Source organism: Odontesthes bonariensis, chromosome 10 (genome assembly GCF_027942865.1).
Source record: "Odontesthes bonariensis isolate fOdoBon6 chromosome 10, fOdoBon6.hap1, whole genome shotgun sequence".
Classification (NCBI taxonomy): Eukaryota; Metazoa; Chordata; class Actinopteri; order Atheriniformes; family Atherinopsidae; genus Odontesthes; species Odontesthes bonariensis.
In genome coordinates this window covers 19,391,753-19,416,108 of record NC_134515.1, presented here as the reverse complement: position 1 = coordinate 19,416,108, position 24,356 = coordinate 19,391,753, and the positions used below count along the sequence as shown (strand labels likewise).

The following is a 24,356-nucleotide window of genomic DNA, read 5'->3' as shown; positions in this document are numbered from 1 at the left end:
TTCACATCAGTGTAAACTGTGTATATAGTTTCCATACATTTTCAGGCTTGCCTCAAACTTAAAATGAGATATAGTTCCCTCCCTTTTGAGGGTCGCTGCCCAGTTTTGTCTTAAGACAGTTGTTACACATTATTCTGTATGTGGTGATTGTTGGATGTCCCCCCTAATCTAAGTCTGACACAATATTGCTTATAGGCTCTGTGTTCTGTCACTTTGTTCGCCAATTTATATCTTAATCATAGAGTTTTCTTTGAGATGCCAGAGCAAAAACCCTGTGGGACAACACCTCATTCAGCAAAGCCTTAGAGAGATGTCTTCATGTCTCTAATATAAATTCCCCTCCTTGTTCTCAGGCACTGTAATCTCTCCTTTTTGGCTTATGGCTGCAGACACAGCTGGAAGCTCTCACATCAGCTGTCACATAGAAAAGAGATCAAATTGTTATTTTCTAAAATCAGCACCTATGTATTTATTTTTTATTTTCCCGCTAAATCTGTGATTTGAAGAGCCGCACAGAGGCTTGAGATAATATATATATATATTTTTTATTTTATTTAGTCAGTTTCACAAATGTGAATTGTTGATCAAGGAAGACTGTTGCAGAGGCAGGATTTGAGCTGGGAATGACAGAACACAACACATGAAGCCATGGTTAAATGCTGACTGTTCTAGTATTTCATACATGGAGGTAAAAATCTGCACACCCGGGTCCATTATACGTGTATGAATATATGTTTACTGCCTGAGTCCTCAGAGAGATGCTTAAAATCTAACGTGTTCCTTCACTAAACCCCAGGAGGGTAATTATTTTAGGGCTGACCTCAAGTCACCAAGTTCCACTCTGTGGAGAGGAAGTCGGCAGCGGTTCTGAAAATAAAGTGTGACATTGTTTCACACATGAGCAGAAAAACAGTTGTGTTTCTTTTTTTTTGTTGTATATGTGACTATGGTAACTTTTTGCTGAATCTGAGAAATGTTCTCAAACATGTAACTAGCAATTTTGAGCTTAAGATAATTTTTGTGTAAGGATAGTCCACTTTGGATTAAATGATTACCCGCAACCAGGGTTCAGAAGCCACTCCATGTCACCGCGTGTTATAAGCTGCCTTTAGAAGCTCCACGTAACTTTATAGTGAAAAAGGTGACATGCCAGACAAGAGGCTAATCCATCACGTGCCTGTCAATTAAGGAATGTTGTATAAGCAATACTCTATACTATACAATATATTCCTAAGATCAAACAGTTAAATGTTTTCACGTGGTTGCTTAAATGTGACGGTGAAGAAGCATCTTTAAAATGGCGTTCTGCTATGTCTAATAAAGCGTCTTGTTGTCCTCAGATATTTTTACAGAAGTAATAAAAACAAAGACATTCACTCTTGTTAAGGTCAGGTCATTTATTGCTTACAAACATTTATTTCCTTTTTCTCAAACTTGCAGACGACCTGAGATCTCCAAGTCTTTTGCGTCATCTTTAAAATTACCCCGGAAATGATTGTCTAATTTTCAATGCGAACAGCATCTAAATAAATGGATAAATATACATATTTTTAGACAACACACTTAGATACATTTGGTGGTTATTGGAATGTGTATTGCAACTGAATGCATGTATTTGTCCTTTTAATTCTTAAATTGCACTATAAATAGAATATTTAAAGTTCTTTAGAATATTTCAGTTCAAGCTAGATTCCAGGACGTTTCATTTCTGATAGATGGTGTGTGCGTATCACCCTGATAAGAAAATGCCTTTTATTCATTTTCCCTAAGTAACTCAGTAGATTTGAAGTCTTTATTCGTATCTATGAAAATAAAATATCCTTGTTTTCAAGTAAAGCTCATCAAACAAAACACATAAAGCTGTGGCAGTCTTAGGTCTTGCACGTGTGTAGCATTTTTCAGCGTAGGACAAAATGTTGTTGAGAGGCGACTTTGCTCCATTTTCAGTCTTTTGCAAATAACCTTTGTGTGAAACAGTAGCGTTTTTAATGTTTTGCAGAATTCAAAGAATGCCAGAAAGATGTGGAGGTATCTGGTTGATGCTACGTGTTGCAATGAAGGAATAATAGATTTATGAAAACAAAGAAAACGGCTTCCCACGACTTAAATGGTTACAACAAATGTTCTACAGTGCAACTTCTCCACTGGGTCATGTAAAAAAAAACACAACCCAAAACAACCAAAAATCCCTTTGAGCGTGGAGTGTAGACAAAAGCACATATTTTGAACATGTTTCGACCTGTCAACATCACACAGTTTTAGACAACTCTTTCGTGAATCATTTTCTGAAGGCATTTGTACACATTCAGCATACATACAATAAAGGCTATTGGCTATTTGGTTATCTTGCAGTTAAATACCATGATGGCACGCTACTTTAGGTTGTTCACAAAACACAAATAATTACAGGGCTTTCGAAATAGAATGTCATTGCAGGTGTCTGGAATCATTAATGCAACCCCAGAACACTTCCTGATCCACCAGGCTTGATATAAGAAACGGCCACAACTTTAAACCCAAAAAATATTTGGTTACCATAGTTTTCAGCCTAAGATGTTAAAAAATACGTAAGAACTAGCTAATGCAAGTCATTCCAGCTATCTCATTTTCATCCCAAACCTAGGATCAAATCTTATCCATGAATTTTTTCAGTTACTCCATTGCAATTCCTTTGTCTCTTGTCACAAGTGCCTTTTTAGTCAAAGTAATCACATATTTATCCTTGATGCGTGACATTATCACAGTGAAATTTTCAGTGGCAATGAACAATCTGGCTCAGCTTTTGCTTGATGATTTTTTGGACGCCTTAGATTTTTTCTGTTGCTCTTTTTCCATCTCCTGCTTTTTCTTCTCTCTTTTTTTCTCCTCCTTGGCCTCCTTATACTTCCACAGAGGAGGCTCCAGGTAGCCCTTTTGCTTTTTCTTCTTTTTCTCTTTCTTTGGTGTGGGCTCCCCAGATTTTGTCACTTCAATCTTAGGAATGCAGCCTGAGGGGAAGATGCTGTTCCTGTGTGCCATGCTGCGAGGGATGAAGCTTCTCATGCCACCCGCCGCCATGCTTTCCCTGCGCTGCTGGTCCTGGCAGCAAGAAGTCAGAGATGCGGAAGTGGCCGACAAAGCTGAGGGAGCAGCTGAGACGATGGAGCCGTTTCTGTGGGACACTGAGCTCTCCTCTAACACTTTGCTGCTGTGCTTTTCGAGCAGTTCAGGTACAGCAAACCGTCGCTTGCCAATCTCTGGGGGGCTTGAGGGACAGAGTGGGCGGCAAGCAGTAGCTATCAGGGGACAGTAGACGCTTGTAGTTATCCTCACCATATGGTCCATAACTCCATTATCTTGGGGATCATGTGGGAAGCTGAAATGAAGGCTTTCCTTTAAGCGCTGCCTCAACTTCTGACCGGTTGATCTGTGGGCAGAGGACTTTTCCACCAGATGCCTCAGGTCAGGCCACTCAGGCTTGTAGCTTTCACAGAACTGCTCAGCAACAGAACGAGCCTGCAGGCGACGTATTCTGTTCAGAGTCTCAAACCTTCCTGTCTTAAGCACCCAGTCCTTAAGACCTCTCCCCTGGACCAGGTCTATTGCATGTATGTCTGCACCTGCACAAAAAAAAAAAAAAAAAGATGTGGGGATATAGCAACAAAAGTGTTGAAAAGGAACAATATCAGTTTTCACTGGATGCTTTGGAATGTGAAGGAATCATTTGCTCTGCCAACTCAATAAAACGACCCCACCATGTGGTCATTTTTGGAGAACAAATCATTGATATCTGCTGTATATTTTCCAGAAAAAATTCAGACCATTTTACAACATGTTTGAGTTTAAAGGTGGAGTTGGGAGGAAAGCAGTGTCCTGCATTAGGCCAGAGTTCTGCAGATCTGCTTTGTTTTCACATGGTTAATTAACACATTATTGGATGAAGACAGTTTAAAGGTACAACAATCCTCTTGGTGAATTCTCAAGAATTTAAACAAATCCAAGACCAAAGCAGACATGTATTTTTCATACTTTAGCTATGTTTTATTATTATTATTGTTGTTATTATTATTATTATTATTATTATTATTATTATTATTATTATTATTATTATTATTATTATTATTATTATTATTATTTTAATGAATGTTGTCAGTCTGTCTCTGAGATAATTAACATGATTTACTTTAAATAGACAGTGGATGGGTATGTCTTTTAGTGCTAGCCTAAATGTGTCACGTTATGATTTATACTGGTCTAATCCCTGTAGCCCAGAGAAAGAGCAGATTCATTTACAGATCGGATGTTCTGGCCTCCCCTGTGTATCACACTGAATACAGCATTATTGGCATCTTCATTCCTGACTAAAAACTCTATATCTTAATTTTCATCCTATTAATTGAGATGTGAAGATATTTTTGTTTCCTTGCAAACAATTTGATGTACTTTTTGACCGTCTATGTGGACTTGGCACATCAAGTCCAGGTGAGGGTCATTTTTAGAGTTTTAATCTAATGAGGCGTTAGATTTCCAAACTTACCATGCATCAGCAGGGCTGACACACAGTCCTCTCGGCCCTGCAGGCCTGCCTTGATGAGGGCTGTGAAGCCACGGGGGTCCCTGACTTCAGTGTCCACGCCAGAGTAGTAGTTAAGGATAAAGTTCAGGATGTTTACGAAGCCTGAATTGAAAGAAGAACAATGACTTTAGGTGAATATAATAGGAGTGATTCAAGATTAAATGTTGAGGTTATGCAGTGTAAATGTTCTCAGACGTACCAGCCTGTGCAGCAATCATAAGTGCAGTGTTTCCATCATTGTCTTGGTGGTTGATTTCTACAAAGGGACATTTGTGGAGCTGGGTGACGATATCCACAAAACCTTTGTTCACAGCAACCATCAGTCCAGTCTGATGGCAAACAAGACAGAAATGAATTAGTTTGCCCTTATATTTTATGTTACAGAAATGTATATTCTTATTGATTAACTTTATTTGACGAGAGCAGTGAGAAGTTTCTCACCCTGCCGTTGATGTCCAACTCCATTGCTTCATCTTTTGTGACTCCTCTTTCCAGGATGCTGCGGAGGGATGCTGCCTCATTCCTTACGCAAGCCTCGTACAGTGTTCTACACGGTCCTTTATAGTTTGGGTCTCTTTCATATTGGGGAAGTACTGAGTCATCAGACAGAATACTATCTGTGTCAGAATCATTCAGGAGGATCTCCGACTCATCCGATGGGCCAGCGCCCAAGTGTGGGTCGTCATTTGCAGTAGCCATCAGAACGCCTTCAGTCTGTGATCACCAATGGGTGTCAGGACGGCTGCATGGCACCCATATCTTGAAAAAAAACACAAACATTTATTCACTGATGAACAGATCTTTTTAAGATGCCTCAGAATTTTTTGATATTATCTAGTTTGGATCCTCCCCACTTTTTTTCCACTGACATGTCACAGCCACATACTACATTGATATTGGATAGTGTGGACTAAGAGAAAAATGGTATACAGAAAAAATACTACGAACCAACAAATACCATGCTCAATGATGACATTAATTAACATGTAACGACAGCCATGTTTTATTTCAGGTGCTGTCAAAGACACAAGCTCATCCTAGTATGAAATGCTGTCGTGACTTTGTGCTCAAATGTAATTTCTAACCCACTTATTATAGGAATGTACATGTTCTTTCCCACTTAGAATAGGCAGGTTGCACTGTAAGACTCACAGTTACTATGTTAAATTGATCTTGTGACCTGGAGAAGCCTTGGCCAAAAGACATGATGGCTAAAGAGGATGAGAAGATTTACATCACTTTAGCCCTCCTGTCAGAGTGGCTGATCCGTAAGTCTCTGATTTACATGCTAGACAACATCCATGTATGATATACTTTTTCCATTCCAGTTCATTGTCTCAACCCATTGTGAATCGTGGAGGGGAAAACGGTTATTTTAATCTAAAAGTAACTAAACAATTCCGGTATGTTGAGATAACGGAAGCTCTGAATGCATAAAAGAATGAATCTACAAAGACATAACAGAAACAAGAATTCGAGAGAGGCTATGGACCTGAGGAAGCTCAGTCTGCGAAAGTAATGTGAAATATAGCTGCAAGCAGCAATGTGGGGGTCCTAGCAGAATGGCACAATAGGGAAGGCTTGGAACGCTCAGGAAGGCGTCGTGAGTCCATGCACCAAGTTTGGCATCGATACATCAATGCATCACATAGATACGGCCAAATGTCCCATTTGTGCATCGGCATGGAGTTTGATTGGCTGCCGCAGTTACAGGGAAGTTAAATAAAAAAATCCATATAATAACTTATGTGCGGCATGGTCTGAAGATTATATGTGCCAAGTCCCGTGGAGATTGGACAATCTTAGTGGCCTGAAATGCGTTTTGAAGGTTTTTGATTAAATTCAAAATGGCGGACAATCCAAGATGGCGCAGATGACGTCATTAAGTGTGTTGACCTCGTCCTGATCCAGGGATTCCATTGGTACCTCATTTGTGAAATGTGGACCAAGGGGTCCAAAGATATGAGCAAAAATGCATTTTTGCTACATATAGCGCCACCTATAGGCCAAACGTCACCAAACTTCTTGGGCCTCTTACTTTAGCAGTCTTGAGTGTGTGTTATTAGTTTGACGTCATGATATCAAATGGTTGCCAAGATATGACCTCACTTCCGGTTTGGGGGCGTCAACCTCGAGTTTGATTGGCTTTTATGGTAAAATGGAAGCCTAATTAAAAATTTCACACGATAACTTTTGTGCGGCTTGGTCTTAAGAGTCTATGTGCCAAGTTTCGTGATAATTGGACAATCTCTGTGACCTGAAATGCTTTTTTAAGCTTTTTGATAAAATTCAAAATGGCGGAAAATCTAAGTATACGCAAATTGACGTCATAGGGTGCGTTGGACTCGTCATGATCCAAGGATTCCAACGATGCCTCATTTGTGAAATTTGGACCAAGTAGTCCAAAGTTATTAGGCTTAATGCACTTTGAACTTTGACGTGTTGGTGGCGCTAGAGAGTAAGCTCTTGGGGCATGAAAATTCTTGACTTTGGCTTTGGCACTTGGCTGATTACGTGTGCCAAATTTCACAACTTTCTCGCATAGCGTTCATGGGGCTGCCATAGACTTCAATTGCAGCAGAAACGGATCAATAATAATAAGAAAAGCTACTAACACAATGGGTTCCTGCAGCTTCGCTGCTAGGACCCCCAATGAAGGCCTAGTGGGAGGAGTGTACTGGGTTGAGAAAGGCCACATGGAGCCAGAAGCATTGAGAGGCCAGTCTAGTGACAGCATCTGTCATGGTGTCTTAACATTGTCACACTGCTCTGCAGAGCAAGTGCAGTAGAGGATCCAGTGGTGTTTTTTACAATTTGTGTTTTTCTTTGGGTTGATAATTCCATTAAGAATGAAGTCATTTTGACACCATGAATGAGGCTATTTCTTGAGACTCTGATTAGGGATGGGGCAGCGAGTTCTAATTCTTGATATACGGATGGATAGATCCAAAAAAAAGTAACATCAGCAATAAATGAACTGTACACACTGTAAGGGCTTTCAAGTGACAGAATCAGTATTTGTTTTATCCTGCTGACGTCACTAAGCTATATCCTTAACAGGCACATATTACTCAGATAAATGTAGGCAAAAATGAATATATCTGCTCCTGAAAGTCATATTGATCTGAAGTTTGTATGAAAAAAATAGGTTTTAAAAAAGTTCTTTCAAAATGCCAGGTACAACTGCTCAATGCTCTAAATCTGAAATATTCAGCACTATGTCACACAGAAGAATAAATATTAATATCTGCAAATCGTCCTCTCTCCTTCTCCCTCTCCTTCTGTATCTGTTAACTACTGATTTTATCTGATTTTATCTATTGTTTTTATTTCTTTCTTTTTTGTTTAAAATTTAAATCCTGCTTTTTATTCCTACTGTTTTAATGTATCGGTAAAGCACTTTGAATGGCCCTGTAGTTGAATTGTGCTATACAAATAAACTTGCCTTGCCTTACCTTGCCTCTATACAGACATAGAAGTCATGTATGTTAACTCTGCCACTATGGCCTACACTTCCTGCTGAGCAACACCTCGCAATCTGGACAGGCATCCTCCTCTGAATCCTTGATATGAGCTGTCTGTTGCCTTTAAAATGTAAAGAGTACAGAATGAAAACGTACTTTGTGCCAAAGTAAAACTGAAAATTGGGAAAAAACATAGAAATAGTCAGAATCTCACCCTAAAAAATCCAGCCATGGGTTAGCCCTCTTCTTTCTTTTTTTTCTGGTTTGGCACTTGCTCCTGGTAGTTAAACCATCTTCTTATGTTGGACTCCACTCTTCTTCTTTGCATGTAGTAGGGACTGGTTCAGGTTAAGTTCGCCAAACTGATTCCACCTCTTGCCTTCCCCCTCCTTCCATCTCTCCTGCTGGCCACTTAGGTTGCCTCATCAGCCATGTCCCAACATAGACTCTGCTGTTCTAAGTCAGGCAACGTGCTCTCTCCCTCTCATCCTGATTATAGAAGATTAACGGATTAAGAGAAAGAAACAGACAGCAGCCAATCTTGCTCCCCTGCTCTCAGTCTGTTGAGTTATTCTCCTCTCTCTGACATCGCTCTCTCACTCATCTCCTCGGCTGTCTCGGAATCTGCTCGTCCACGGCTCTGTGCTGTCCGTCTGTTATGTGAGAGAAAACCTCTCTAGCTGTCCAAAAGTGTTGTGACTGATTCATTAAAGCTATGGCTCCCAAATCTGCCATGCTGCTGAGGACCCCCCCTGCCTGAATAATTTGAGTATGTCTTTGTGATGGGTGACAGAATCTTGAGCCTGCTTTTCCATGGAAATCCGTTTGACGGGACAACAAACTAACCCTTCTGTTGCTCCTATAGCAGGGACACCAGGAAACACAGGGACGCAAACACTCAAACTCTAAAGCCATTGAAAGATATTTGGCACAGATGCAGTTAAAGAACAAGTGCTTTGCTGAATCTAGATCTGATTCACAATGGGGCAGCAAAGTTGATTAGCAAAATTACCTTCTGCTTTTCATGATAATATTAGTTACGTTCATCCAAGTGGAGTTCTAAGGAAAGCATACTGTGTTTCAGCACCTAGTTCTTCTGAATGAATTATGTATTTAATTTGACTATCAGTTCAGGCATCTTCAGTTACCAGGATTTAAATTTTTTTTTTTTTAAAAGCAATCTCATAGAGCAATCATTTGAAAAGTGTTTAACTTGCATGATTGATTTAAGTCCTCCTGTTTGAACTGTAACCACAATCTTTCTGTTTTGGGGGCTAAATCCTTTATGAGAACAGGAATATCGTGTTAACAGGTTTATTCATAGCATCAGTGACCCAGTCTCTTAGTAACAAAGGTCACATAAAAAGATTAACCTTGATGTTGAATTGGAATAGGTCCAAACTGAGACTACTTGTGCATTTGATTGTAGCATGTGTTATGCAACAGCTCCTCTCTGATAGAGGAATGCAGAATGCCTCCTGCTGATCAAACTGGGAAATGCTGTACTTTATCATGAACGGTGTGGTTATGTAGTGCGGTTTAGTGAAATACTCACAAAACAAAGCTACAACAATAATGCTCACTCTGGGTTACAGCTGTTGTCCACATTGTCTTTCTCTCTCTCTCTCTCTCTCTCTCTCTCTCTCTCTCTCTCTCTCTCTCTCTATATATATATATATATATATCTGAAAACATGTCACAAGGCACTTGTTTGGTCTGACTTTACACGTCTACACTATATTTTTAACAACATATTATGAAGTGATTTGCTTTAGTACTGTTACTGTCCAGTATCAGATTCAGTATCAGATGTCCAGCATTAAAGCGCTTCATCTCATAAATATCTTTGCAATGAATTTGAAGTCATTAAAAAGCTCTCTGATTTTTAGTTATAGAAGACTTATCTGATCGGAGAAGTTAAAAAACAGAGACATGTTGTTGACAGCAGTCATCTGACGCTGACACACCCCCAACAACATAATCCCACCAAATCGTATTAAATGCTTCAGGCAGCTCCTTATCAAAGGCCAACCTTTAGGCTGTGAACCATCTGGTCAGACCTATAGCATCACACCAACTTGACCCATTACACAAAAAGGGATGCCCTATGTTTAGACACTTGACCCTGAGTTGTGTTTGAATCCTTACTGATATGCAACACAGGAAGAGTGAAAAAGGCCATGCTTGGAGGTCAAAGACTGTAGCATGTGAGACCAAAACAGAAACGAACTTGACAGGAAATAATCCAAAGAAAAGGAAGTCTGTTTGGCACAACTGGGTAGGGTAGTGATTTAATGTGTATTTTGAATGTTTTCCTCTATTCTTTTAAATGTGCCTGAGTGGTCAAACTGCTTAACCAGATGAGGGCAGCATAGCACATGTAGCAAACCTCGTTTGTAGCTTGAAAATGTATTGCTCTGATTTCCCCAATTCAATTCTACAGACTTCACAAATAATTTGCATCGAGTCGGAGAACATTTTGTTCTGTTTCCCAGCTTGTGTATAGTACTCAGACTTTCCTTTTAGGGTCAGAGTTTTTTTTTTCTTTTCTGAAAATTCCTAAAAGAGACATTCACTCGTCGCTGCAGGTTGTGCAATATCTCCCCAGACAACCCCAGTACCCAGCAGAAGTCAGCTGTAAAGCAAAATAACTTGTAAAGAGGCTTGGGCCGGAGTGAACTAAGTTTAGCCAGCTTAGTGACTGATTGTAAAGACAGACATGTGCTCTGCTAATATTAGACTGTTGGCAGTCTCTCCAGGACTGGTCTTACCAGCACATTACTCAAACTTTGTGAGCTATATAATTTTCCATTCATGTGGCTGAAGATGAATCCCCTTATGTTCTGTGTGTGAAAGCATCTAAAGGCCTCTGGGGATCAGGTGAATTGAAGGAAACAGGAAGGAAACAGAGCTTAACTTGTTCAAGCAAGACAAGGAGATTTTTGTACATGTGGGAAGGGTATTAAAATGGGAATTGGAAGTTTGCGGCGTTTGTGCTTTGCTCAGGGTGGATGAAAAAGTTCAAGCAGAGCTGCATATAAAGCTGATGATTTGTTCAAAACGAGAGTAACCAAATCAAAGAATGACACTTTATATGAATTGTGTGGTGGTTAGGTTTGGAACTGAAAAATATTAGAAATAAAAATAGTGTAAGTCATTTTAAGTTACCATGGTACAGTAAATACTGTAACATTGTCACCTGCTCGTCATTGAGCTGTGTGTGGTGTTTGCATGTTCTCCCTGTGTTTGCCTGCATGGCTCGGCATTGTGGGTTAACTGTGATCCTGAAGGTGGTTGTGTTTGTGTACGTGTGTCTGCATTGTTGTCTGTGATCAACATGGTAGGCTGTCCAGGATGTACTCTACTTCCGCCAAGGGTCAGTTGGTATCGACTCAAGCCCCCAGCCTCCCTCTACAGGATACAAAAAGTATAACAAATGTATGGAGGACGATTTGCACACAAAGACAATTTTCTTGATTTGATCTGAAATGAGTTGATTAAAGTAAAAATATAAAACAACGATACTAATACCAAACAATAAAACACTAAAGAAAAAAAAAAAAAAAAAAAAAGGCACTGCATTTGGAGCATAACCAGAAACCATAATCCAAAGAGCTGAGCAAGGCTAGAACAAAACTACTAGGCAGGAAGGGGATACGCATCACATGAAGCAAAGACAAAGAAGGGTCTGATAAGAGAACAAAAAAAAAAAACAGGGAATATTTATGGCTGAGGCAACCAATGACTGACTAAAGACAGGTGTCTTAAGTGGTAACTGAAGCCATGGGGAAGCAGAAACAACAACTAATAACGAATAGGAAATAAAACAAGAACACGGAACATGAAGCAAAGGCAAACAAAACAGGAAACCAAGATGAACCAACAAAACTCAACTTATCGCCATAAAATTCCAATCATGGAAAGCAGAACGACAACATCAAACAAAACCACAAACCTAACTAATTCAATGCATATGTTGACAACTTTGCAGCACTAGACTGGGCCATGTCGAGCCATTTTCACAAAGGTTCTCGTTGTGTCAAAGCTGTGTATTTTGTTTTCATGTAAACCAATGGGTGGTTAAAGTTGACAAAATAGTTTTCTTTGGATAATGTGGTGGCCATTAAGAACTTATCACTTCAGACATTTTGAGCTGTCATGAAAGTGTAGATAAGGAAAGATTAGATTAAGATGATAAGATTAGATAAGATTATGCTGCAGTAGTTTTTGTCTTTGTGTGAATTTGATAAGATACCATGAATATATATTGAAAAGCACATTCAGAGGGGAAAAATAATGAAATGAAGGCGTGAATATGGCAGCCTTCAGCAGGACAGGTTTTCAGAACGTGGAGGCTGTCACGGAGGAAGCTCGATCACCTTTGGCCTAGACTCTGGTATGACCAAAACAGGGCAGAGTGAGGATCTCAGGCTGCACTTTGGCTGAGTGGTGGTTAAAAACTCAGAAACATGTTGCCTGAAAACAGGAGCCAATCCCAAAGTGTTCTAATCTGCAGGTTTATACCGTTAAACAAAGATCTGCAGAATTAAGCAAATGAGCACAAGCGAGTCGACGTCACAAGTGATAAAGGGGTTAAAAGAGACTACTAATTTGAAAGAATCTAGTAATTTACTGTAAACATGCCTGTTTTGGAAAGATTTGTGTGTTTCTTTGGGTAAGACTCATACTAAAGCTTTATAAGTCCTCTGAAGATTTGCAGATACATTCTGTTTTGTACAAATTTTCAGTGAAAGGATATTTTTTTGAAGTTCCACCTCATATCCTACCAAGATGATCATTTACTCCCTCATAAGTCATGGTGTCAGCACAGGAGACTCCAAATTGTCTTATAGGGCAGAAGTGCTGGATGAAAATAAAAGAATATTCTCGACAATGAATAATGAGAACAGCAAAGGCACTGGATAACGCTTTCTGTCGAGGCAAGTTGCATGTAAGACGCATCCGTAACAAACTGGGGTGTCTTGAATTTAAGGCTAAAAGGATTAGACAAAATGAAGCTTCAGATGTGTCTCAGCTCATTCAAATAAAATCAACATTCAACTTCAAATAGTATTGATTTAATCTGCCCAGCTGCACTTTACAGTCAGCTGCAACTCAGAAATGCTTCAATATTTTGTTTCAGATCGATTGCATCACAGTCATTTTTTCAACACCAAGCAAAGCTTTCTTAGCAGTGATTGTGGTTAATTATTGCTGGATTGCTTTGTGCAGAAAATCTGCAGAAAGTATACTTTATGTTTTCATTATGAAAAACACTCTTTAGCTGGTTCAGTGACAAATTGCAGGATTTTACTGTAGACACTGACATCAGGATTGCATAATTATTTAAACTGATTTTTGCTCAAGAATGTACTTACTTTCAATGAAAATGTAATATTTCCAAGATGCACACTACACCCAAACTCCTGTTTGGTTTGCATGCTCTCTAATGCAACGTCAAACGTTCAACACATGAAGCTGCAAGCCTTCCAATGTTAATGGAAAATAATCTTTCAAGTAGCCACAAACAAACATAATGCAGGTCTGATTGTTGAGTGTTTCAGCTGTAAAAACATTTGAGTGAGATGTGTACGACATTCTCCTAAATGGTTAAGTTTCAGGGGCCGTGTGTTCATACCTTATTTGGGGTTGCCCTTACTGCTCACGAGTTCACACACTCCATGTGTCACTGCCTGAGACTTGGGGAAAGATGAAGAGACTGTGTTGGATGTCAAGATATAGTTCAAAGAAGAATCAGAGGAGGGAGATAAAGAAAATTCTGAGTCAGTTTTGAATTGGAAAAAAAAAAAGATTCAGGTGGTGAAGACAAAGTGAACAGAAAGAAGAGAGAGATTGATGAAAGGAGGTGAGGTTTTGGGGAGGGGGTGGTGACCCTCTATAGCCAATGAGAACAAGAAAGGAGGATTTCAGGGAGGGTGACATGCTCAGTCGCCACTCTCCCTTTCAGCATTCAGAGAAGACAGACGAAGACTAGCCTCATAGAAAAACACTTCCTCGCTGACTCCAGATTTAGAGGAATGACAATAAAGAGGACGTTCACTCTGCTATGAACTCAAAAGGAGGCCCGAGAAAATCTACTTGTGTTACCAGGAGAAACTTCTGTTGACAGCACAAAGTGAACATTCTCTGGGCTCAGCCAGAAAGACGCTCACCTGTCTGCGCTGGGAGAGAGGCAAACTCTGAGGCTCCAAGTGCACATTCCCAGGTCCAGACAGACTCAAGCCGTCCTCTTCCTGGATCAATTATTCTTATGCATGAAGTTTCCTCTGTGTCAGTGCAGAGCGAGGTGGGCTGAGCTCCAGACTGTGGCACAGCGCGCTGTGAAGGAGAGTTAAAGATTGTAGGTTGTAGCGGCAGACGAGAGTGTGTGGTGGTGGAGAAAATGAAGGCTCTACAGAAGAATCAGGGACGCACTGACCAGATGTTGGGAGCCATGGCTGACGTGCTTACCTCTGTGGCCATGCCCAATCAACAGTGGGTGAGTTGTAACTCAAGTTTGTATTTTTAGCGTCTGTTTGAATGAAAGCATCATTCCACACATTCAAAAGGGATGCAGCACATGTGGAGGTATTTTTCAGGGCTTGCAGAGCATGACATTTAGCTTATCTCTGGCCAGCATCACCTAATACCAGGCTTATTTTGTTTTATTGGTTTTATTTGTTTGCACGGTGGTGTGGTTGTTAGCACCGTCGCCTCACAGCAAGAGGGTTCTAGGTTCAACTCCCATTCTCCCCATGTATGGTTCTCTCCGGGTACTCCGGCTTCCTCCCACTGTCCAAAAACATGCATGTTGGGTTAATTTGTGTCTCTAAAATTGTCCTTAGGAGTGAGTGTGAGCGTGTGTGCTTGTTTGTCTCGTTTGTCTCTGTGTGGCCCTGTGATGGACTGGCGACCTGTGTACCCCGCCTCTTGCCCAGTGGGATAGGCTCCAGCTCCCCCGCGACCCGACCGATGGATTCAGCGGGTATAGAAAATGGATGGATGGTATTTATTGACTTTACACCTAAAATGGTCAAGACAGACCAGCAGAGAGTGGGATGGAAGAGATTCTAGTCTCTGTTCAGTGCTTGGGAGGAATCTTGGATCTTTCTGCGGAACAGGAAGCAGAGAGGTGGTGATTAAAAAAATCTGAGCAATAACAAAGTCATAGAGGTCTCAAGCCTCACTCCAACCCTGCAAATCTATTCTCCTCCCTCTCTATCTTTCTGTTTCTCTACCATTCTACTTTTTACTGTACTCACACTCTGATACTATAAAATGATAAAGAAAACATCACAGGTCAACTGTTTTTGTGAAGTCTTTTCTAGAATGATTGCACTGGTTTATGCGACTTACTAACCTTTTTTAAAATATCATTTCAAACTCCTTTTATATGCAAAGTGTCTATTGTAAACTGATGCTGATTTGACGAGGCACAACATGTAGATTTTGACATATCTGGCAATAGAAATCAAGCATACAGGAGTCAGACTCTACCAGAAGGTACAGCACATTTCTTTTTGAAAAACGTTTATCTTAATAAATCATTTCAACCCCTGACAAAAAAATATTGATATTAAATACATCTCTATCCCTCCAGAGGAAAGCTAACTCTACTTACCTCCATTAACCTATACTGTCGTGCTGCTAGGCTTTAAATACAGACTGGAACTGCTGTCTAAGCGGCTGTTCTGTGGCAAAAGCAGGGCCTCATTTCCATTGCATTCTTGTTCTATGTGTAATGGAGAAAAGGATGAAAAAGATGCAGGGATTTGTGGAAAAAAAAAAAAATCAGCCACTGGTATAATGTTTTGTGGTTATGTGACCATAAGTGCTCTGTACAATCTTACAATCACTTCCTCCTTGAGAGCAGGGCTCCACTGCTGACAAAGGCATCTCTGTGTGTAGCTCTCGGAAGGGGGTGAGGCGGACCTCCCATCAAGTGGGGAGGAAAAGGGGTCTGTACAAGGCCAGTGGGAGCAAGAGCGGCTGGAGTGGGAGCAACAGGCCACAACAACGGAAAACCCAGAGCAGAGCGAAAGAACAGGTAAGACCTGAAAGAGCTGCACTGATTGTGACAGAGTACTTTGTGACCCCAGACCTGCAGTGCTATCCAAATATTAGCCCTCACCAAACCAGTCAGAGCTGAGAAATCTTCAAGATTCAGCTTTGATTCTTTGTTTGAAACATCTCAGATTTCTGTGCAGTAACATCTAGCCACTCAGTCACAATCTACTTGCAACAATATCTGTTGCAGCCAACAAATATACAATATCATCAGGTTGAAACGAGAGTCAGAATGGTAAATGTTCTTGCATCTATAGGTATGCTTGTGCAAAATGATCCATTTATACAAAAAATATTTGCTTTGAGTTCAGCCTGTTTTTGCATGTTGGCCATAGGTGAATCAAAAAGGGAATGAGTCCCATCTGCCATATCTGATTGTGGTCATTAGGCAGTAATAACGCCAGGGAAGGTATCAGATTGGAGGCACCTGAGTGTTAGTCGTTTACTCCTATTAGACTCCACCCTTTGTACCCTCTAATAGCACTGATAGCAGTAAAGTGCTTTACTAAAATTTACCATCCATAAGTAGCGTGAGAATGAGAAAGAGTTCTTGTGTGTATAAACACACACACGCAATACTTTCCAGATTGGGCAAGAAAACACTCAGCTGCCTCCTTTCCTCTTCTGCCCCATCACTGTTGGTTGGACTTATTCTCATTTTGCTGCACAAGGCTTGCGTGGGTTGCCATTTTCCTTCAGTGGAATGGAACAAAAGGAGCTTTGTAGCTGGATCTGGTTTTGGGTTAGAGAGAGTGTGTGTGTATATATACATATGGGAGGTTTGGTGGTGTGCACCATGTGGCTGGCCTACTAACTTTTGTGCAAAACAGTATACAGAGTACAGAAGGGGTGTGAGTGAGGCCAGAGGAAGCTGTCAGCGATACTTATCTGTAATGGTCTTACTCAAATTGGGTACGCTGTTGAAGTTAATGTATCCAAATATTATTTTTGGTCATAGCTAAGAGTCCAAAACAGCAAAATAAAAAAGGGGAAGAAAGGCATGATTCAAGGTGATGTAGGAGGATGATGACCAAAAAGGAGATTGTTTATTTCAGGTCCTGACAAGCTCCTCTGCTCAGTTGTTTTTGCAGCCCAATTTCCTCTGAATGGGAAATTGGTTGGAATACCAGTAAAACCCGGACGAAAAACATCTGAACTGCAACAACAAGATACAGGGTGGGTCCTATCTAAAAAAAAAAAAGAAGTTATGTAAGTATTTACTGTTGTTGCCCACAGCTAGCAGTTCAGAGTAAATAAAACCACAAATATCTACATATTAAAAAGCCAACACAGCATTTATAGTGTCATTGTGTTGATGTTGTAATTACAAGCTTGATAACCAAGAAGTCGAGCTCCAAACTTTGCTGGAAAATGACGTTTTACAAAAATGTTTTATTTTGACAAAATATGGACATTTTAATGTGTTATTAGGCAGGTACATTTCATATGTCATACAGAAAGTTCATTCTATGTTTTTGTGCAGTTACTATTAAGTATACCTTTAAACATGCAGAACAGAAGGCATGTGTGGGGACGGATGATGTGCCCCTGCTTTTTTTTAAAGGACATGGTTCGCTGAAGCATCTGTTATGTGTTAGAAACAAAATGCCTGTCAATGGCTTCTCAGAAATCACAGAACAGTGCAGCTTCCACAATTCAACCCCAGTTTAGTTTACTCATCTTCCCTCTGTTTTATCAGAGTCTTACTGGCTTCCCTCCTCTCATCTCCTGTTTATTCTGCTTCCTATTTACAGGATCTCTTCTTTTATTTTAAAAGAAAGGCCATGTTTTCAGCTCAGGCTTCAAGTGTTTATCCAAAACCTGGCCTCACCTTGATGTACACAGAACTCCTGCTACTGTCTATCTCAGGTCTCATCTCCTTTAACTGCCAGCCACATAATTGTTTTTTCACTCACCTCAGACAATGTACTTCTTTTCTTTCTATTTCAGCCTAAGACCCATGAAGCCACATCAGCAACAATGGACCAGTCGCAAAAAAGAGTGTTGTAACTGACCCATAAATGCCCCCACATATTGGTCATTTATGAGGACACACAGTTAGCCTCTATTGAACTTTAAAAGAGTTCATAAGTCAATGAAATCTTCAATCAAATTTTAAGATCCATTGGTTAAGTGTGAAATACAATATTTATTGGAGCATGATATGAAGATCACCTAATATTCAGTGTGCGGCAAGTTCTTCATAAGAGACAATAAGAGTAATCTCTTTGCTTTTAGTGCGGGATAAAGTTTTTAAAAATGTACACGCTCCTAACTGGACATACTACAGGAACCTACCCCGAAGAAAAGATTGGAATTCGGCAAACAGCACCTCAAAAGAGTAAATCAATATAATTGTGAGGTAAATTTGCCTGAAAACCCATGCCTTAGTTCATATCAAGTTTTGTGAGAGACTTGGAGATTGTGCCCTCCCAGGAGAAATAGAGATCCCCAAGGACTCTGGCACTGAACTTTGTGTGTGTGTGACCTTAAATGGACAATTATCAACCTGAAATGTGCTCGGTTTCACAGATGTTTTGACCTTAATTTCTTTTTAATCTCTTGCCTGTGCATTTGACCTATGAATCAGAACATTTCCATTGTGCAATAGTAGCCTTTACCGACCGTCATTATGTTGATTTAATTTTACTTTAACTGCTATTTGACAGGCAATAACGGTTGTTTTTGGCAATTTGGGAAGGGCAATTTAAACAAAACATGATCACAAATTACAACCAGTTTTCAGAACCATGGTCAAACTCTTGGTCAGTCTATTGTATGCCCAGTATTCACTCTCTTTAGCTATGTTTTTTGTTTTTAACCACCTTGTAAGGGAATATGCTGCTTTTTAGCTGCTCAACATCTAGCCCCTGCATATATTGCATTTGGTCCTAAAAAAGGTGTGTACAGTTAACTGTAAAAGCTTTTGCAGTGAAAGCAGCAGCTTGATGCAGCTGAAAGTTATGTTATGTGTGATGTAAGAGTGAACCAGAACAGTAAAGTGAAAACAGCTAAACAATCAGCTGATATTTGATATACAGCTCTGTAAATCCTCAGGGGAGCTACAGATTTTCACGATTACTCTCTGTACAGATGGTTGATAACTACAGTGGCTGTGCTTTGTTATTTGATGCTATTTCTGTTCCAAAGATATATATTATAGCTGCTTTAAATGCTTGAGGATAATATTTCTTTCAGGGGAATTTTGCTTATTTGGGCTTTTCCTGATGTAATACGACTTTGTGATGACAGAGTGCTTACTGTATCTCTTGTAGAAATCCTTTTAATCTGGTCCTCTTTCATAAATTTTTGGTATTTTTGTAAAGCTCATCTTGTGTTCAAAAGAATGGTTCAGGCACAGGTTGCTGGAAGGTAGAGGTAATCCGGGAACCTCCCAGGTCACTGCACCACAGCACAGCGATGATTTGCACCACAAAGTGACCTGGAAGAAAAAGAAAAAGGCAGACGAGGGAGGCACATACAGTGAATGCACCTTTAGTCTCACATGTATGCGCACATATACACTGTCGACATTCACAAACATTAATGTCTATGCTACCAAACATGTCATGTGCACTTACACCAATCCCAAAAATGTCAGGGTGCTGTTTAAAACAAAGCAGTAGTAAATAAAGTAGTAAATGTTCTGTGGTCAATTTGAAAGTATGTGGAGAATTTTTGGGGAAATTATGGATGCCTTGCCTTTCATACTAAAGAAGAAAGAGACCATCGACTTGTTATCAGCTCTCAGTTCAAAAACGTATCGTGAAAAAATGATGACAAAAAAGGCCAAGGATTGCTGAGCAGTTAGAATCTGACATCAGGCAAGAATGAAACAATATTTCTCCCTCAAAACTCCAGCAACTGGTCTCTTCAGTTCCCAGATGTTTACAGTCTGCTATTAAAAGCAGAGGGGATGGTACACAGTGATAAATGTCAGTCCTGACTTACTGAGATGTGATGCAGTCATTTAATTCAAAATAGTTCATATTTTTCATCAGATAATAAAGTGTCTCACGTTCAACATTTGAAATGTAGCATTGTGGATAAGATATTGATTTATGAGATTTTTATTTCCATTTTGTGCAGCAGCCCAACCTTTTTTAAATTGGGGTTGTAAAATCAGGATCACTCTTTGCAGCCTCATGAGTTTCTATGTAATGATTTGCAGCAACATTCACACTCAACTCATACTGCAGTGTTGCCGAAACAATTTCTTAATGACTTTTACTCTCGTGGGTAGTACCGGGAGTTGCATTTGTTTAATTACCATTTTATCCTTTGGGTGGCGTTTCAGATCTGACTAAAGCCCTGTATGCAGCCCGTAGCAGTCTCATGCTGCTTCCAGGGCAAGGTTCACAGTCCAGCTTCAGGGAGATGAAGAGAAGTAGGGATGCTGTAAATCAGGTAGAGGAAGAAAATTCTTACAGCTCCATTTAAAGTATTATCCCTGGTTTGCTGGGAATAAAAAAAAGCTTGATTTGGAAGGGAGTATCGTGTAAGTGCAGATCTTTGTGTGTATGCTTGAAATTGTTGATGGTGTGTTGGTATTGTGAATGTTATGAGAAACAAGTCTACACGAATGGCGTACCTCCTGTCTGTGTAGTGCTGATCTCATGCTGCCTGAGAAGCACTTGATGAGGTAGGTACTGAACGGCACTAGAGAGGAGATGCCCCCACGCAGGCACGCACACACAAAGTGACACACCGATGTGTCTCCTTGTATGCTTGCAATGTAGTTTAGTCTAATTGGACAAAAGAACAGAACAGAAAAGAAAAGAAAAGAAAAGAAAAGAAAAGAAAAGAAAAGAAAAGGAAAGTTACTCCCTGACTTTGTCTTCGTGATAGGAATTCAGCCAAAAACAAAAAAAACTCCCCCTCACAAAGGCTTGTCCAGATTGCCAGTTTGCCTTAATTGTTGCTCAGCTAAGGAGGGAGAAGAACTAATAAGAAAAAAATAGAGAGAAGGGGGTAGGAAAATGAGTGAGCATATTTTGGCAGGATTTCAACTGGCTGATGGGGTGAGGAGAGGCTAATGTCTATGGGGGGGTTGGCGAACACACTATGAATAAGCAACTGCATTTCTGCTGAACTGAACACTTGCTGTACCTATTTCAGTATGTAAGCTCCTTCTGTAGCTTAAGTGAGTGTACATTAAGAATAAGTTGACCTCGGGGTGAATAGTCTTTGACAGAGAAGATCTGGTAATTGTGTTTATTTGCACAAGTTCATTTATAATCATAAATCACACTTGAGATTCCCTGTGAACACACATAAATCCTTGTTCAGCTGCTTGGCTAAAGTAAAAAAAAACAAAAAAACGATCATACCCATCTATTTTCTACTGCTAAGTCTGTAGAGAAGCCTTTATGTTCAGTTCTGTAGATGTACATGTAAAGATTTTCTTCAGTAATCCACATCTACACAAGGCTACGTGCGCAGATGAATCATCTTTAGTGTGTGTGTTTGTGTGGGAGATGCAGAGAGAGGGAAGGAGCTAGGGAGCGAAAAGGAGAGATAAAAGAAGAGAGATGAATGTGTGTTAATGCAAGCCTCACCTCACATCCCCCGCTTCTCCCTGTAAGCCAGAGGAGGAACATTTTTTCCATATTTCCATCGGCATTCACAGCTTTGTACATGCCTGCTGGACACATTTGGGTGTTCATTTAAGGAAAGCTTTCATTCCAAACAGAGAAAGTGATACTGTAGGTGTTGAATGTCAGGGCTGATGCTCAGAAAAAGGAATCTCAGGCAGAAAAAACTGCATTCAGTAGGAAGACCGCATGACCAAAAGAAAAAAACAACAACATTTCAACACAACAGTAAGCGCAGCAATGAAACAGAGAACACACATGCAAAAGAACATTTTTTAAGATATATTCTGAAAAGCTTTGGTATTTTCTGTTTCATTACGGTATGTTTCTGAGATATTGTGTTTTTGCCATTGCCATTGTGTTTTGCACCTCAGGGTCACAGTATTCAGTCCCTCTGACTGACATACTGCACAAAACATGATGACATTGATAAAACAAAAGCATCAGTGAGTAAACAGCATGTTGCGTCTGTAGCTGCCTGGAATGGAGCTGCTTTAAACTACTTTATAACCTGAGTCTAGGACACCAGATGAGTTTGAAGGACCGCGGTATGATCAATGAGTGAGGAAAGAAGGACACCAAAGTTCTCATAGAGAAAACTGTTGTCAGTCATTTAACTTTTTTCGCCAATCATTTATTAATTCATTTGAAGATTTACTGAAATACAACTTTGTGAAAAGTTAAAAGTTGAGCTATTACCATCAGACAAATGGCAGTGCTGTTCATCCATCCCGCGTCCATTATAAGTAAAGAAATTGAGAGGTAGGGATAGAGAGAGTGAGAGGGAGTGTGATGTGTTTGTATTTGTGTAGAAGCAAAGTAGGGAATATAGAAAGCCAGCATGCTAACTTTGCCTGAGAATGGAGGATACATCAGTATCTGGGGGTTTCTTCTCTTGCACGTTATACCTGCTTCAGGTTTCCTTCTATGTTTTTGAAAGAAGGAAAGGACACAGAGATAGTCAGCAAGTAGTCTAATGATACTGTGTGTGTACCCTGCACATGACAGAGACATCCCGACAGCAGTATGCCATCACTCTGTCACTATGGAGAGATGAATGCTGTGGAGACAGCCCTGCCAACCACAGAAGCACTTGACAGAGTGCTCGCATGTGCATGGCGGTTCAGTGCCTGCCGATACTCAGCCATCTGTTGTCTCCATTCATGCCCTCAAAGAGGAACCTGAGTGGATGCTGTAATGTGGCTGCCTTTGTTGCAGTGATCAGCTGGTGATTTCCGCACAGCTGGATTGTAGTATAGAAAGGAGCATGGTGTGATATGTGCTGCAAAACTGAGATGAGATCACACAGTGAGTCATAAACCCATCAGCTTTAGACCTGAGAATGCTGTTTGCTGGTCAGAAAAATAAGTGATTGGATGTCAAAGCATGTCACAAAACCGTTTTGTTGCTTTTTTTTGCTGCTGGTTTTATTTCGAGGTATTTACTTAAATTAACCTGTTTTACTAACTGACATTTAAGCAGACTTTGAACATATCTGTAGGAACGAATAAACATAGAGATGATTATTATTGAGCATAATGTGCTTTGATGTACAGTTCACATCCAAATGTGGTTGGCTTAGGGCGTTCCATGATGTTAGCAATCACACGATCTCTGTTGCATTTCAAAATGAAAGCTCCTCCATAAGATGTGCACTGTCATGTCAGGTATCAGACACAAAGGTCTGTGTGTGCACAGATACATCTGAGCTTGTGTTCTATCTTACACAAATTTAATTTTCTGTTTGAACAGTTGGAAAATCACAACACAGAGTACAGAGATTATAAAAAATATGCATGACCTCTTAACACAGCGTTATGTTTGACATTGTTCGACACTGTTACATGCAAGTGCAACAATCATCACCCTCCATTCATTATAATGATGTTGAGAAGTCGAACTAATTTTACATCTGTCTGTCAGACCCGTCAGCTTGGTTACAAGGGCAGCAAGTCCTGCTGTTGGCAATAGTGATGATGCCACCGTTTCTGTGAAAAGGTCAGGGATTCATTCAGTCAGAGGAAAGCAGAAATCGAGTTTTATTATTGTTTTCTAGATAAAAAAAGGGTGCACAACCCCTACAAAGATGTCTTTTTTTTTTGCCTTAACTCATAACCATTTGCAGATTTTGGTATTAATGATTTTTTAGTTTCTTTATTTTTTTCAATTTTTTTTCAATCAAGACACCAGATGTGTTGGTTAAGAGTATAGCTTTTATTCCACTTTGTCTTCATCTTTTCCTTCCCTCAATAGTGGATTTTGTGTCTATATACTTCCTCAATCAAGCAGATGAAACCCTGTGCCCACCACGACCTTGGAATTTGTGAGTTCACCCCAAGAAAGCCACTAATTGACATTCACTGGCATTCTTTCATTTTTGTGTTGTTGTGAAATCAGATTTAAAAAAAAAAAAGTTGTGACACTAAGAAAGTTATTTTTCAGCACAAACAAAAAGCACATAGGAGCACCTCTTCCTCCTGTTGTAAAAAAAAATAATTTTGATCCCGAGACATGTGCTAGAACACATTACATATCTAAAAAGAAACAGTGATACCCTTTGAGGTGTGTATGGAACCATGTGTAAAATCTGCCCTCTGCATTTATCTGTTGGAAACCACAAACTGCTCCTGAAGTGATCAGCCACAAGATTCTTTCAGATGGTTAAGGTTTATTAAT

General features: G+C 40.0%; 2 protein-coding genes across 5 annotated transcripts in view; one reads left to right on the top strand and one right to left on the bottom strand.

The window, feature by feature from the left end:
* Window positions 1–1,474: 1,474 nt before the first annotated feature.
* ankrd33aa (ankyrin repeat domain 33Aa) lies at window positions 1,475–8,664 on the bottom strand. The gene is made up of 5 exons (XM_075475662.1): window positions 8,234–8,664; window positions 4,997–5,314; window positions 4,755–4,884; window positions 4,517–4,657; window positions 1,475–3,599 (listed from the first exon to the last, which is right to left on the bottom strand). The coding sequence occupies exons 2-5, from the start codon at window positions 5,252–5,254 to the stop codon at window positions 2,776–2,778; spliced, it is 1,353 nt and encodes a 450-aa protein (XP_075331777.1). The 5' UTR covers window positions 5,255–5,314; window positions 8,234–8,664; the 3' UTR covers window positions 1,475–2,775.
* Window positions 8,665–13,969: 5,305 nt separating this feature from the next.
* Window positions 13,970–24,356, top strand: part of arhgef25a (Rho guanine nucleotide exchange factor (GEF) 25a) — a 46,177-nt gene continuing 35,790 nt past the window's right edge. For 3 of the 4 annotated variants that reach the window (XM_075476743.1, XM_075476746.1, XM_075476745.1), the window contains exons 1-2: window positions 13,970–14,518; window positions 15,928–16,066. In XM_075476743.1, the coding sequence (XP_075332858.1) occupies window positions 14,423–14,518; window positions 15,928–16,066 (235 nt within the window). In that variant the 5' untranslated portion in view covers window positions 13,970–14,422. The remainder of the gene's footprint in view (window positions 14,519–15,927; window positions 16,067–24,356) is intronic. The other variant, XM_075476744.1, reaches the window with a different exon arrangement.